General features: G+C 42.0%; 1 protein-coding gene across 1 annotated transcript in view; it reads right to left on the bottom strand.

Moving 5' to 3' along the window:
- PKD2L1 (polycystin 2 like 1, transient receptor potential cation channel) overlaps positions 1–15617 on the bottom strand; it is a 156379-nt gene that overhangs the window by 124598 nt on the left and 16164 nt on the right. Inside the window, exon 2 of the mRNA XM_073596448.1 lies at positions 11626–11739. Coding sequence (XP_073452549.1) covers positions 11626–11739 — 114 coding nt within the window. The remainder of the gene's footprint in view (positions 1–11625; positions 11740–15617) is intronic.

Raw genomic sequence — 15617 nt, 5'->3', positions numbered from 1 at the left:
GCATTTATAAAAGATTTTTAAAACAAACCAACATGTTTGTTTTATAACAAATTTTTAGGTCACATTAATAAAAGTAGAAATGTCCTTTTAAGGTAAAACAGGCATGTTTAAAACCAACAAGAAATACACAGATCTGGAACTTACAAAGTTCAACTTTTGTAGAAATTGAAGGCAATATCAGACATGAGTATTTAGAAACTGTGTTTGATATTGCGTTCAGATGGGGTGAAGTCACCCCTGGAAAAGCCAAATTCTGAAGATGCACAAAAATTGTCGAATCTCAACATGTGCTAGCTGCCATCATGGGGGATCAATGGACATGTTTTGTGGGTGCAACCCCTTCCTCTCAGCTAATTTATTATTGAGGAAGGGGTTGCACCCCCAAAATGCATACATTGATCTCCCGTGATGGCAGATAGCACATGTTGACACACTGTGTGCATCTTCAAAATTTGGCTTTTCGAGAATATGTCAAAAAAAGTACAAAAAATTCTCCGGACCAAAAAACAGAAATAATTCTGGATTTCAAGGGGTTTTAAACTCTCCCTAAAACATCAATGATGTTCTTCATTTTGTTTTGAACATCATTGATGTTTTGCTTGATGTTTTCCAAGTCCCTATTACACCCCATGATCTCCCCGATCAGGATCTAGGCACTTTCACTGGTGAAATGACCTTCATCCACACCATCACGATCACCTAAAAATATAGAAAAAAACAACACACCATGTATTATAAATATGCCGTCATCCATCTCTTACCTGAGCCTGTGGTCGCAGACACTAACCTGTTGTGGTGACAATTTCCACCACGTCTCCCTCCTCCTCCTCCTCTTGGCTTTGTGGCATTTCCACTTCTTCCTGAGGTGGGGAGTCTGTTGTCTCCTCTGATGAGTGGTGTGCTCTGAGTCTTTTCCCCCCTATGTAAAAAAAAAACAGTATACTTAGCACACAGATATTTGATGGCAGAAATAGGAATAGGAAACATTGCTTGGAAGTGGGGTACAATTGTCTATTTTTGCAGAGTTACAAGATGAAGAAATATTTTTTTCCTTTGCCAAGCTTGAATACTTACCTATTTTGTAAAAGCTTCACAGATGGAGTCAACCCTATAGTATACACTGGAGCACCTGTGTGGGGCCCCCTAATAAAAAGGGTGTTCTGGTGTCCCACACTAGTGTTACAGCGTCCAGATGTTTAAACAGCTGCTGAGTGTCCTCTCCTTACACAGAATATAGTTTGCATTTCATTCTAGTTACTAACCCATCTAGACACCAAAATTATTTTAAGAGAAGTAGGCCAGAAAAAATGTATAGAATTGCATCTGGACAAAACATGGTGTTTTATAGGCCGAACGAACAATGTTTCCTACGAACGAATAATGTGTCCATGAGCATGAAAGTTGCCATTTTAAACTGTACAACAGTATAAAGAAAAACACATGGAGCAGCACGAACGTAATAAAAATAAAGAATAGGAACATAGGACAACTACTTACTTTTTTGCAGCACTCTCCTGATTCTTCTATACTGATCGTGCTTCCTTAATTTGAGGTCCGACCACCGCTTCCTCAGTTGATCCTTGGATCGCCGTACCCCAAAATTTCTGTGCAGACTCTTCACAACTTTCACCATGATCTTGGCCTTTCTGACATTGGGGTTGGGGTAAGGTCCATACTTCCCGTCATAGTCGGCCTTTTCAATATGTCGACCATCTCCAACATCTCCACAAAGAACATATTTGATGCCTTAAATCTTCTCCTCCGGGATCGTGAAGTTTCTGGCTCCAGCCATTCCTCCTCCTCCTCCTCCTCCTCCTCATTGTTGTAATCAGCACGCACCTGTTGTGTCTCTGCTATGTGCTCTTACCCACTGTGCCGAACGAGAAGGGGCGGGGAATAGACTAGAAAGAATGTCAGGGGTGGGCGGAGTTTCACGCATGCGCAGTGTATATAAAGCGTAACACGCGTGCGTAGTATGTACGATCTGTGAGCGGAGGAAGGAGTATCGGAAGCGCCGATCGTGATAACGAAGGTAACATTTAAACTTGGGCCTATACTGCTTATAGATTGCGGCCTATACTGGGACAAGATTAGGAGAGATGAGCCTGACATTAGGGTTTGTCTTGTGTTGTGTCTTGCAGAGAAAATGGATATATTGAAGGATCAGGACTTTATCACCAGATTCATTGATATGTTTAGGGAGCTGCCCTGTCTGTGGCAGGTAAACCACCCACATTATAAGAATCAAACAAAGAGGAAGGCAGTGCTGGATCAATTGCTGGAAATTGTGAAGCCAGTGATCCTCACGGCAGACATCACCTATTTGAAGGCCCTAATTGGTGGCATGAGGAGCACTTATCTAAGGGAGCGCAAGAAGGTCCAGGATTCCCTGAGATCAGGAGCAGCAGATGACATTTATGTCCCCAGGCTGTGATACTACGACAGACTGAATATTCTGGCAGGTCAGACTGAACCCAGGCCAGCACTCTCCACTCTTCCTTCCACACTTCCTTCCCCCTCAGCTGAGGCTTCTGATGTCCAACCTGGGCCTTCCAGGCAGCAACATGTGGAGGAGCCCAGCTTGAGCCAGGTATAGCATTCTTCTAAATATTTCTGGTTGTCAAATTAATGATGTTAAATATATGTTAGTTTGGATTCCTAATTTCTGATTGTGATTGATGAACCAAAAACTAAAACAATATCTCTTTGTCATACACAGGAAAGTCTCAGCCAGGAGGTGGCAGGGCCAAGTAGGCTGCCCGATACCCAGGTCCCTCCCCTCCGCCTTCAAAGAAAAAGTGGCAGGAAGAGGAGTAACCTGGAGGAGGCTGCAATTGGCCTATTTTGGAAGGCTACTGAGGCCCTCACAACACCCCACAGTGTTGAAGAGGATTTTGCTGAACTAACAGCATGCAAAATGCTGCAAATGGAGGCGAGCCAACGCCTCTTATGTGAGTTTCTCATTTTAGAAGCACCAAATAAGGGGTTGAGGGGCCAACTCACATGCCAAAGCCACATTTGTGAGCTCACCCATGGTCCTCCTCCTCCTCCAGGTCCTTCTCCTCCTCCTCCAGGTCCTACTCCTCCTCCTGCCACACCTCCAACACCAGAGCCACAGCCGGGAAGGCAGCATGTAAGGAAGACCAGAGAGTGATGGCCTGGGTTCAGTCTGGTCTGGCAAAAGATGCAGGCTCTTGTATGACCACAGCCTGGGGACATACATGTCATCTGCAGCTGTTCATGATCTCTTGGACTTCTGGACCAGATTGTACTCCCTTATATATGGACTCCACAGGCCACCAATTTTGCAGTAAAATAATTGATGTGTGCCCTGGGGGCCAAAGGCTTCGCCAATTTCTGCTGTTTATCCGTGTTGCCTTCCCCTTTGTTTGGTTATGAGCCCATAATAAAGGATTTTTTTTTTCAATTATACTTGCCTATGTGTGTTTCCTTCAGTTTGTTTGTGAGGAGGCAGGTAGATTTCAAAACTACAATGTGAAATTAACAAGAGACACCAACACCAAGCAATCTCCTTGAGATTCAATAATACAAGATAATAATGATGTTGTGGACACACAAAACACACACCAAACTATTCTGGAGTAAAAAAAAAAAAAAAAAAAAAAAAGAAAACACAAGATCAAGCTTTAAAAAAATAAAAAAAAACCCACATTTAATATAAAAACATCCAAAAAAAATATTTTTTCGGTAGATGTGACAAATAAAAATATTATATTGATGAAATCACAAGAAATAATAAAGAAAGAAGTTTGTGAGAACTCTGTGTGAATATGAGCAGCAAAACAGCTTATTTCTTCTAGCATTATAAAGAAGAACAGAGTGCGCTGCATTAAACATTTTAAAACATTGCAGCGTGACGAAAGTGCTATATCCATTATGAACGCTAATTTTACCAGTGCGAGCAGTTCCGTCTCAGAATTTATTCTGAGCATGCGTGGCACTTTGTGCATCGGAATTGTCCACACACGGTCGGAATTGACGCGATCGGATTTTGTTGTCGGAAAATTTTATAGCCTGCTCTCAAACCTTGTGTGTCGGAAAATCCGATGGAAAAAGTCAGATGGATTTCCGACAACAAGCTCCGATCGCACATTTTCCGTCGGAAAATCCGACCGTGTGTACAGGTCATAAGATTGCTCGATATGCAGATGACGCGCTTCTATTTTTGGGAGATACTTCACACTCGCTAGTAGCAGCAGTGTTGCTAATTACTACATATGGTTCTTTATCAGGTTTCACAATAAATTGGGACAAGTCGGTTCTTTTACCGATCGATCCCCTGGTGGTAAATTTGCCAAGCTCCGCATCTAAAATAGCTATAGTCTCTACATTTAAGTATCTATTCTAGGCCTCCAAATTACATTATACATGTCGGAGTATATAGAAAGAAATTTAGATCCATTGCTTAAACGCCTTAAACAGACAGGGAAAATATGGAATAAGCTGCCTTTAACGGTAGTTGGTAGAGCCAACTTGATAAAAATGGTTTGGATGCCACAATTGTTGTATTTATTACATAACTGTCCTGTATGGTTGCCTCAGAAATTTTTCCGACAGGTGGACACTCTTTTTTAGAGATCTTATCTGGAGGTATAAACAACACCGGATTAGATTGGGAGTTTTGCAGTTGCCCAAGGACGGAGGTGGTCTAGCTGTCCCTAATGCTAGATTATACTACATGGCATCAAAACTCCAACATTTACAGTATCTCACAAAAGTGAGTACACCACTCACATTTTTGTAAATGTTTTATTATATCTTTTCATTTGACAACACTGAGGAAATGGCACTTTGCTACAATGTAAAGTAGTGCATGTACAGCTTTTAAAACAGTGTAAATTTGCTGTCCCCTCAAAATAACTCAACACACAGCCATTAATGTCTAAACTGCTGGAAACAAAAGTGAGTACACCCCCTAAATGAAGATGTCAAAATTGGGCCCAATTAGCCATTTTCTCTCCCCGGCGTCATGTGACCCGTTATTGTTACAAGGTTCCAGATGTGAATGGGGAGCAGGTGTGTTAAATTTGGTGTTATCACTCTCACTCACTCATACTGGTCACTGGAAGTTCAAAATTGCACCTCATGGTGAAGAACTCTGAGGATCTGAAAAAAAGAATTGTTGCTCTGCATAAAGATGGCCTAGGCTATAAGAAGAAGACCCTGAAACTGAGCTGCAGTTTGGTGGCCAAGACCATACAATGGTTTAACAGGACAGGTTCTACTCAGAACAGGCCTCGCCATGGTCGACCAAAGAAGTTGTGCGCACGTGCTCAGCGTCATATCCAAAGGTTGTCTTTGGGAAATAGACATATGAGTACTGCCAGCATTGCTGCACAGGTTGAACTGGTTGGGGGTCAGCCTGTCAGTGCTCAGATCATACGCCGCAGACTGCATAAAATTGGTCTGCCTGGCTGTCGTCCCACAAGGAAGCCTCTTCTAAAGATGATGCACAAGAAAGCCTGCAAACAGTTTTCTGAAGACAAGCATACTAAGGACATGGATTACTGGAACCATGTCCTGTGGTCTGAAGAGACCAAGATAAACTTATTTGGTTCAGATGGTGTCAGGCGTGTGTGGCGGCAACCAGGTGAGGAGTACAAAAATAAATGTGTCTTGCCTACAGTCAAGCATGGTGGTGGGAGTGTCATGGTCTGGGGCTGCATGAGTGCTGCCAGCACTGGGGAGCTACAGTTCATTGAGGGAACCATGAATGCCAACATGTACTGTGACATACTGAAGCAGAGCATGATCCCCTCCCTTCGGAGACTGGGCCACAGGCAGTATTCCAACATGATAAAGACTCCAAACACACCTCCACTGCCTTGCTAAAGAAGCTGAAGGTAAAGGTGATGGACTGGCCAAGCATGTCTCCAGACCTAAACCCTATTGAACATCTGTGGAGCATCCTCAAACGGAAGGTGGAGGAGCGCTAGGTCCACCAGCTCCTTGATGTCGTCATGGAGGAGTGGAAGAGGACTCCAGTGGCAACCTGTGAAGCTCTGGTGAACTCCATGCCCAAGAGGGTTAAGGCAGTGCTGGAAAATAATGGTGGACACACAAAATATTGACACTTTGGGCCCAATTTAGGCATTATACCCAATACAGCAAATTATAGTCTCTGAACTTTCGGTGGAGCCGCCGGTGCATTTAATTGTAGCTCATTATTTTTATAGTAAACGGTGCTTCCCTACATCCTACCTAATTCATAAAGTTTGGACTGCAGTCCAACAACTTACTTCTCATAAGTGATATACTCGTTATATGCCCATATGGAACAATCTACAATTACCAGAGGTAGAAAAACCTTTGACTCATGGAAAAGGGCTGGCATTGTCTTCTTCATCAGCTTTTTGATAATGAGGCTCTACAAACATTTAATAAACTGGCAGGAAAATACCATATAACTAATAAACTATTCTCTCAGTACTTGCAGTTGCTCTAGAGAGTCAGGCAGTGACTTTCCCATTAAAATACAATCCTTCCACAAGCTTAACTATGGCATTATCTACAAGGAATTCCAAAAAGGGACTTATTGGTGACCTAAATTCTTCCCTACAAACAACAACTAGCGTTAGATCACAGGGTGATAGTCTTGGACGGTGGCTTAAGGATTTGGAAATTATTAATGATGAGAAGTGGGAACAAGCTTTGGAAAATTTGACCAGAGCTTCCTTATCCTCTTCACAGTGCTTGACCCAGTTATTTATCATTCATAGGTCTCACTATACTCCTCAAAAATTACATACTTGGGGTAAAGCAGCTACACCAAACTGTCCAAGATGTCCTACCGAAATGGGTACACTTATACATATGTTGTGGCGTTGCCCTAAATTACATCGGTATTGAGAGCAGATATTTGATACTTTAAATATTCTATGCTCTACGCATGTTTATTTTGATCCAAAAATAGCTCTGGGATTCTTTTGGAAGATATTCTCCCACCTGCATTGCATGTGATGTGGCTGTGGTCTATTAATATAGCCCGAAAATTTATATTGCAGAAACAGATCTCAAATTCCCCACCAACAATTAGTCAATGGTTTGAAGCAATTAACTGTAATTTAAGAAGGAAAGAATTGACATATAAACATAGGAAATGCCCCAAAAAATTTCGAAAGATTTGGTCATGATGGTTAGACTCCAGTCTGTCTGCGTAAATATGATAAGTCTACAAATGAGTTGATCGAAAGTTAGCAGAGGGATAGATTGCAGGTATGCAATAGAAATACATATAAACCATTAATAAGTAGTCATTTAAACTGTGTTTAACCCTTTCATGACTAAGCCTATTTCTGACATTTGTTGCTTGCAAGTTAAAATCCATATTTTTTGCTAGAAAATTACTTAGAACCCCCAAACATTATTTATATATTTTTAGAATCTAGAGAATAAAATGGTGAACGTTGCATTATTTTATGTCACACTGTATTTACGCAACGGTCTTTCAAATGCAATTTTTAGGAAAAAAGACACTTTCATGAATTAAAAAAAAACTAAACAGTAAAGTTAGCCCAATTTTTTTGTATAATGTGAAAGATGATGTTACGCCAAGTAAATAGATACCCAACATATCATACTTTGAAATTGTGTACACTCGTGGAATGGCGACAAACACGGTACCTAAAAATCTCCATAGGCGGCAAGTTAAAAAAAAAATAACGGTTACCAGGTTAGAGTTATAGAGGAGTTCTAGTGCTAGAAATATTGCTCTCGCTCTGTCTTTTCTTTGCTGTGCGAGATGCAAGGTCTGAAGAAACAATTAATGTATAATCTGGAATTGGCATAGTCTATCAGGATTTTTATTTTATTTTTCTGTCAGTTTAAATGTCATTTTAGATGTTTAGTGGGTATGTATTGTGTGTACTAGTTTTGCTGTAAATTAAAAAAATGTTCTCAATAAAAAAAGTATCTGATTTAAAAAAAAAAAAAAGAAAAAAAAAAAAAGAACTCTAGGCAAAACTTTTTTCTTTCTTATAATAGAGCACAGGAGGGCTATAACCCCTGTCAGGTTTTGTTTTTCACCATCTGTGTTCCATTGCAGAGATTTCCCTTCACTTCCTGTCCCATAGCCAAACAGGAAGTGAGAGGAAATCCCTTCAAATTAAGGGGATTCCTTGGGGATCCCCAGATCACCGGAAATAGTGTCCAGATTTCCCCTCTTTTACTTTTCTGGGGACAACCCAAAATTTGGGATATTCTTTTTGCTTTCACTTCCAATGATAATGGTAAACAGGACAAATAGAGGGTGAATGTGTTCTAATCCCTCTCCAATCTATCCAAAACTAAAAAAAAAGGTTTTGCCTTTAGTTATACTTTAAGGATTAGTAAGCTGCAATATGCTACATTTTTGTTTTTGGGTTTAATATCGCTTTAAAGCATTTCTAAACCCAAAAAACAAAATTTCATACAGTATATTGCAGCTTACCAATCCTCAGATGTGGTAGCTATATTCGTTTTCTGTTTGTAGGCTTTTTTCCTTTATTTTCACCTGGAAATCTGGCCAGGAACAAACTTCCTGTCTTATGCCACGTACACACGATCTAACTTTTCGTCGGAAAAAGATATGATGGCTTTTCCGATAGGATTCTACTCAAGCTAGCCTTGCATACACACGGTCACACAAAAGTTCGCCGAACTTCCAACCGTCAAGAACACGGTGACGTACAACACTACAACACGAGACAAGAAAATGAAGTTCAATGGTTCCAAGCATGTGTCGAATTGTTTCCGAGCATGCGTAGGAATTTTGCGAGTCGGAATTGCCACAGGCGATCGCATTTTCGGATAGGAACTTTTTCCGACTGAAAAATTGAGAACATGCTCTCAAACTTTTGCTGGCTGGAATTCGGCCAGCAAAAGTCCGATGGAGCATACACGCGGTCGCATTTTCCGATGAAAAGCTCTGATCGGTCTTTTGCTGGCCGAATTTCCAATCGTGTGTACGCGGCATTAGAGTGTCTCCACTCTGAATGGAGGACATATTTGGACAGCAGCATTGTCAATCTGGAGGGAGGGTAATGTTGCTAGTCTCCTTATCGAAAATGAAGAAGTTACTAAAGTTATGAAAATTCTCCTACAACAGAATAAAAATTTGGTAATGTAATGTATTGTATTTTCGGCTGAAAACTGTACTGATTAAATAAAAATTGTACGATCTGGTATCGTAAGAGAAATATTTTTGTGCTTGTCCCATCAAATAATTTTGCACGACCTGTCCTGATCAGCTCTCAAAAGCTGTGCACTAACGATCAGATTATCGTACGATCGCTTAAAAAGCATTGTTTTTCGTACAATTTTCTGATCGTCTGTATGGACCTTTAGATTCACTAGCAGATTTAGATGGACTTGACTGGCAAATTAAAGACGAACTCCACCTAACACTTTTTAAACAGTTACACAAAACATTTTTTTCTCCTTTTGGGATAAAGGTTTTACAAAAATGAATAAACGCTGACCTGCAGCCCTGTCAGTGGTAAATGTTTGTCTCATCCCTCTAACTGCTATTTTTACTGGGCAGCTTGGTCTGTTAAAAGAAGTTGGAAAACAACAGACTTACTGGCTGGATTAAAAATAAAGGAGAAACGACTGAAAAAAAAAAAGAAAATTAATGCAGCCACCACATCTAAAAATTGGTAAGCTGATATGTAATACATTTTTGCTTAAAACACAGAAAACAAATTCAACTTTAAACTGGGTTTTATACATTATAATTTCTTACATTTTTTTACAGATCAGAATGAAAGAAACCTACACTGAAAAAATAAGAATGACCAGCCAAAAGGACTACAGAAGGATTTTTAGGTCATTGCTTAGGTTATCCTTATAGTGAATGGCCCAGTTGAGTCCCCTTGTAAACATTTAGAAATATACTGTATGTTAAGTGTTCAGTTCTTCCTTTGGGTGATGAGCTGTATGGTGCACAGCATAATTCTCTTGTCTGTATAGGACTTTGGATAGCAGTCACATTGATTTTTCTGAGTATTTACTAATACAGCACCACCCATTGCAATACATAAAAGGGCAAATTCATGCAAACTGGATATTTCACTTCATCTAACTGTTGGAATGAATTGGTCAGTGATTAGCATTCAGGAACAAAGATATCACAGTTTCCGTCCACCCATTGAGACCTTTGTTCCTGATTACTTCAGAATTGGAATTCTCTGGCTTGGCTTCATGATGGAAAATTGGGGACTAAGCAGATTAAGCAGATCCACTCATTTTAATGGGGATATCTCACAAATTAATTTTCCAAAAATTAAAGATGTAAAAACCTGCGGGCCATGCAACTATCCATTGTCTAGCAAAGAACCTAAATATTTTTTGATGAACATAGCCTTTCAATAGTAAATACAGCATACACTTTTTTTGTTAGTTTTAGATGCATATTAAAGGATTAGAACCTGTGTCATGTTTTGTCACTGTCTGTATCCCCAGTGCAGAGGTCCTCCCTCTCTATTTATCTTGGTGACCATGGTCACCAAGAAAGACAGGTATAGAAAATCCAATGTTTCAGGCTGCATTTACACCTAAGCAAATTTTATAAATGCATGTTACACTTGGGGTGCCATTCATTGTTAATGGTACCCCATATGCGGCAAGCAGATGTGTGTTTTTGCACGCATCAAAATGCATGGTTACAAAATGCACGAAGTTCAAAAGGGAACACGCGCTACTGGTGCTTTTGTCGTGCGTATGGTAGCCCATTGTAATGAATAGGCTGCCCTATGTGTGCGAAAACACGTACAAAAACACATGGCTCATAAAAGGCTAGATTTGAACCTATCCTTGGAGTTGACATCAGAACAGGAGGTGAGGGGAAATCTTGCAATGGGAACACCTGTTCCAGTGACAACTGTCTAAGGCTGGCTATATATTATACAATTCTCTTGTGCAATTTTCCTTTAGATTTACCAAAAAACATATAATATGAGGTCAAACCTAAACACTTTTGTAATTTGTATGCTGTCAGGCAGGCCCTTGCACTACATAGTTGAAGGTAAATCTAAAAGAAATTGAACAACAAACATTGTATAATGTATGGCCAGCCTAAGAGTGCCATTGTCCTCACTTTCTAGAGATTTCCTTTCACTTCCTGTTGCGTCCTTGGGACAAGAAGTGATGGGAAATCTTCCCAATGGGACACATATAGCAAAATTAAAAAAAAGAAAAGAAGAAATTAATACATTGACAGATGATTTGATGCTTTCCGTAGTCTTTTAGAATTAAAAACAAGTTTGGGCTCTGCATACACTTTAAGATAGATGTAATCGAAAAATAGAGTCATGTTAGCAATCTGATCACTATTAACCACCTGCCAGCAACAGAAACACTAGAGAGAGTGCTGAAGTGATTCTATGGTGTCGCCCTCTCACTCCAAAATGCTTCAGAATCTCACTTGCAAATGAGGGAGCGGCAAAGGAGCGACACAATGCATCTTCAGTCAGCTTACAGAACAAAGTCATAGAATCAGGTGTGGTGGAAATTTCTTTAGAAACCACGCTACTGGTGAGTCAGCGTCAGGATCGCTAGAGTGACATGAGTAACTCGAGAGAAAAACCTCCAAAACAATACAAATAATATAAATGTAAAGAGACTTACAAAGACAAATATCCACCAAGAAGATAATATAGACAAGCAGTTCCCTTAGTGTGGTTTTCACAAACAGCTCCCGGTTTTCTGCAGTATCTTCAGTCAAAGTTGTTCCCCAAAGTCCTATGAAAACAATACAACAAATGAACTATTTCTTATTATTTATTACCTGATTGGGAGAGAAAAAAAACAGCCAACTAAATAATCCTTAGAATAATCATTATTCTCTAAAAATAATCCATACACATCCACTACTTAATTTTCCTGTAACCTATTTTTCATGAAATCATTAATCTTTTTTTTTAAAGAATAAGGTTTATTATCTTTTGTGGCTCAGTAGTACAACAATACAATTAACCAATTGTCCGTTACAAAGAACAGGTGAGTAACAAACATTCATGTATATAATATTACAGAGGAACTATAATCCCCAGAAGGCACATTTGTGAATTTGTTAAGATTAGTGCGGGTGTCAAGCCCAGGTTGCCACCTGACAATCTCTATTACGAAGTAAAATATGAGCGGGTTATGAGTAAATAGTGCAAAGTACTGAGCTGACCACCAGGCTGGCACCAGGGTCTGATCACAGCCCATACTGTCTCTTGCACATGGATGATGAGTATAAAATAACAGTAGGAAGCCACTTATGACAGGGAGAAGACCAGGAAAGAAGAGGGGTAGAAAATAAAAAGGGGGGAAAGGTGGGCCCCCCTGACAGAGATGTTGAGGCTGATTGGAATGTTGAATAGAAGACCTGGTTACTGTTAGAGAAGGGGTAGGAGATTAGCAGGTTCTAAAAAGTCTATCCAGTTTTACCATAGTTCCAGGAACTTCGGGTAGCTCACATGAAGGCAGGCTATTAGCTCCTCCATCCTCATAGTATTCTTAAGTTCTGCCACGCAGGGCCAAAACTAGGGGGGGCAGGGGGGACACACACCCGGGTGACGCATCTAGAGGGGTGCCGTCAGAGGTGTTGCCCCCACTCGCACTGGGAACCACTGCTCTAAGGATGTCACTGCTGCCTGATCAAGTGTAATGGACAGGCAGCGCCCACTGCATAGTTTGCCAAAAAAACAGAGAACCAAATATGAGGGATATTGCACAGGCGCACTAGCACTGAATCACTCTGCTCCTCCCACCCACCAGCGCTATAGAAAGGCATTCCAGAATGATGCTTCAGCATGAGAGACCCTTCCTGGAACTGGAAGGCATTTATTAGGACAAGGAGAGGGGTTTGTTTGCAGAAGGCCCTGAACTTGGAAGTCAGAGTTGGTATGGCAAAGGTTTAGGGGGCCTTGGGGGTTGCAGAGAAGGCTCTGGACTGGGTAGGTTGCAGAGGAGGCCCTGGACTGAGGGGGGGGGGGTGCAGAGGAGGCCCTGGGGTGGGGGGGGTGCAGAGGAGATCCTGGACTGAGGGGTGCAGTGGAGCCCTGGGCTGAGGGGGGTGTGGAGGAGGCCCTCGACTAAGGGGGTCAGAAGAGGCCCTGGACTGGGGGGGTGCAGAGGAGGCCCTGACCTGGGGAGGCGCAGAGGAGACCCTGGACTTGGGGGTTGCAGAGGAGGAGGCCCTGGGATGGCGGGTGCGGAGGAGGCCCTGGGCTTGGGGGTGGTGCAGAGGAGGCCCTGAACTGGGGGGTGCAGAAGAGGCCCTTGACTTGGGGGGTGCAGGGGAGGTGCTGGAGTGGGGGGGGGGGCAGTCACCAATTCTCTGCTCAGGGAGCACTGGGCACTGTTTGATCGGCAGTGTTTGATTACTTGGTTCTCAGCCTTAGAGCCAGCGGAGGGACAGATGCAGCATCCACCTAGGTAAGTATCATTTTAAAAAAATTCCCATACTTCTCTTTTAATTACCCGACATCTTCTCTTTCCTGCTATCTGGCCCACATAATAATTAGGCCTCATTCACATGGAGCATATGAGTCCATGCCCAGTGTGATGGCCGTGTACTGCATGGGGAAATTTACTGTTCTGTGCATCCCTTTTACACGCAGACAGGAATTGATGCATGAATCCGAACGCATAGTGTCTGCATTCGGATCTGTGCACCCACTTCTATAGGTGAAGATCTCTGGTGGATGCAGATGCAGCAAAAAGTGGCTCAGCATACAGGACCTGTCTCAGCGCCTGTCTGAATGAGCCCTTAGGGAAATTTATCCAAACTAGAGCAGACAGATACAGGAGCAGCTGTGCATGGCAACCAATCAGCTCATAGCTTTCATTTTTTTTAAGTTAAGCAAGCTGAAGATAGAAGCTGATTGGTTGCCATGTTTAGCTGTTCCAGATTCTGACTGCACCAGTTTTGCTAAATTCCCCTCAACGTGTTTTACATTTCTTACTCCTGACTACAGCATTCTAAGTACAGCACATTCTTTGTTAAAGTGGTTGTAAAGGCACCTTCATGAATTCTATGAAGGTAAAAAACCTTCTGTGCACAGCAGCCCCCCTAACCCAACCTAATACTTACCTCTCGATCCAGTGATGTCCACGAGAGCCTTGGCTCTCCGGGAACTCACACTCCTGATTGGCTTTTGGCAGCAGCGGGAGCCATTGGCCATTAATCACAGCCAGTGAGACAATTGGGAGATGGAGTGGGTGGGAGTGCGCCTGCTTGGATCCTCCATAGCAAGCTGCTGGCTATGGGGGCACACGGCAGGAGGGAGGGGCCAGGGGTGCCGGCGAGGGAGCCGAGAAGTGGAGGATCCTGGCTGCACTGTGCAAAACCATTACACAGAGCGGGTAAGTATAACATGTTTGTTATTAATACAAAAACAAAAAGCAAGACTTTTAGGTTAGCTGTGTGTAGTAAAGGATATGCAAAAGAACAAATTAATTTTACAAAAATTTGTGTACTGAGGTTTGTACTGTCTGTTACATACTCGCTTGTGGCACAGTCATTAAAGCATATGGTCCCTCCTACTGTAAATGCAATCTGACCACACCCACAGTTTTGGCGTGGCACCGCTATATTGCCACATTCCATTTTTCGTTGGGGGGGCTTGCCAAAAAAATGACCAGCCCCGGGTGCCAGATGTGCTAGCTACACCACTGCTGCCACCCATTCCCTAATCATAGGGACAGTGGTTCTTTTGCAATGTCTGGAGATCAGGGTGTGACCTGCTAATATTAGAAAACAAAATAAACCCTTTTTTATTTTCTTAATTAACCTGGGTATAACTGATAAAGAACTACTTCCGGGGTTTCTGGCGAGGTTCTCCCAGAGATTAGATGACAATAGCTGAAATACATATTTCCTAAATGGTCTGATCTGGGAGCTGGTCCACCACAAGTGCAGGTGTGTGCCCCCTGGCTCCCCGCATCTCCAGCATCTGGAATCAACCGTATGATCTTGTATAACATGTCTGGGCTTCTATACCACCTAGTTGAGAATTTTGAAGTTTCTTGGGCTTATGAGGCTATGGTTAATTTGAAGGTGGAAGAAAGGTAGGCTTTGTCTCAATCCTTTTCAGAGAGAGCACTGGCGGCTGGTGATAAAAAATTTTCAGGAGCTTTACAGGTGCTATTTTTAGCACAAAAATACATGAAAAGTGTCCCAGTGTGAAAGGGGTCTAAGGCTTCCAATGAGGTCAGGTCCCTATGGAGCTATCCAGCTCCTCCAAGGTTGGCATAAAGATGTCGAAGCTGGAAATATAATAATCACCATCCCTGCATAAAATTATTTCTTACTGTGTTTTTCTGCTTCCTTGTAATGTCCTCTGTGAGCACCTGAACCTCACCTTCCCCTTCACTTCCATTGCTTTGGAACAAGCAGTGCTCATTAGTTGTGGTCATGTGTACTGCTCTATGCACACTACAAATCCCATAATTCATAGTCCATCCTGAAGGTGAGCAAGAAAGGGTGGCTATGTTCCAGCCTACAATGGGACCATCTAAAACAAACCTAGCCACCCTCTAACAGGAAGCCAGATCACAGTAGCAAAAACAAATGAAGCAGACCCCTGAAGCAGCTGCTTTTGATTATTGGTTTAATCTGTTGTTCTGCC

Source organism: Aquarana catesbeiana, linkage group LG08 (assembly GCF_042186555.1).
Source record: "Aquarana catesbeiana isolate 2022-GZ linkage group LG08, ASM4218655v1, whole genome shotgun sequence".
NCBI classification, from domain to species: domain Eukaryota; kingdom Metazoa; phylum Chordata; class Amphibia; order Anura; family Ranidae; genus Aquarana; species Aquarana catesbeiana.
This window is presented reverse-complemented; position numbering and strand designations above follow the sequence as displayed.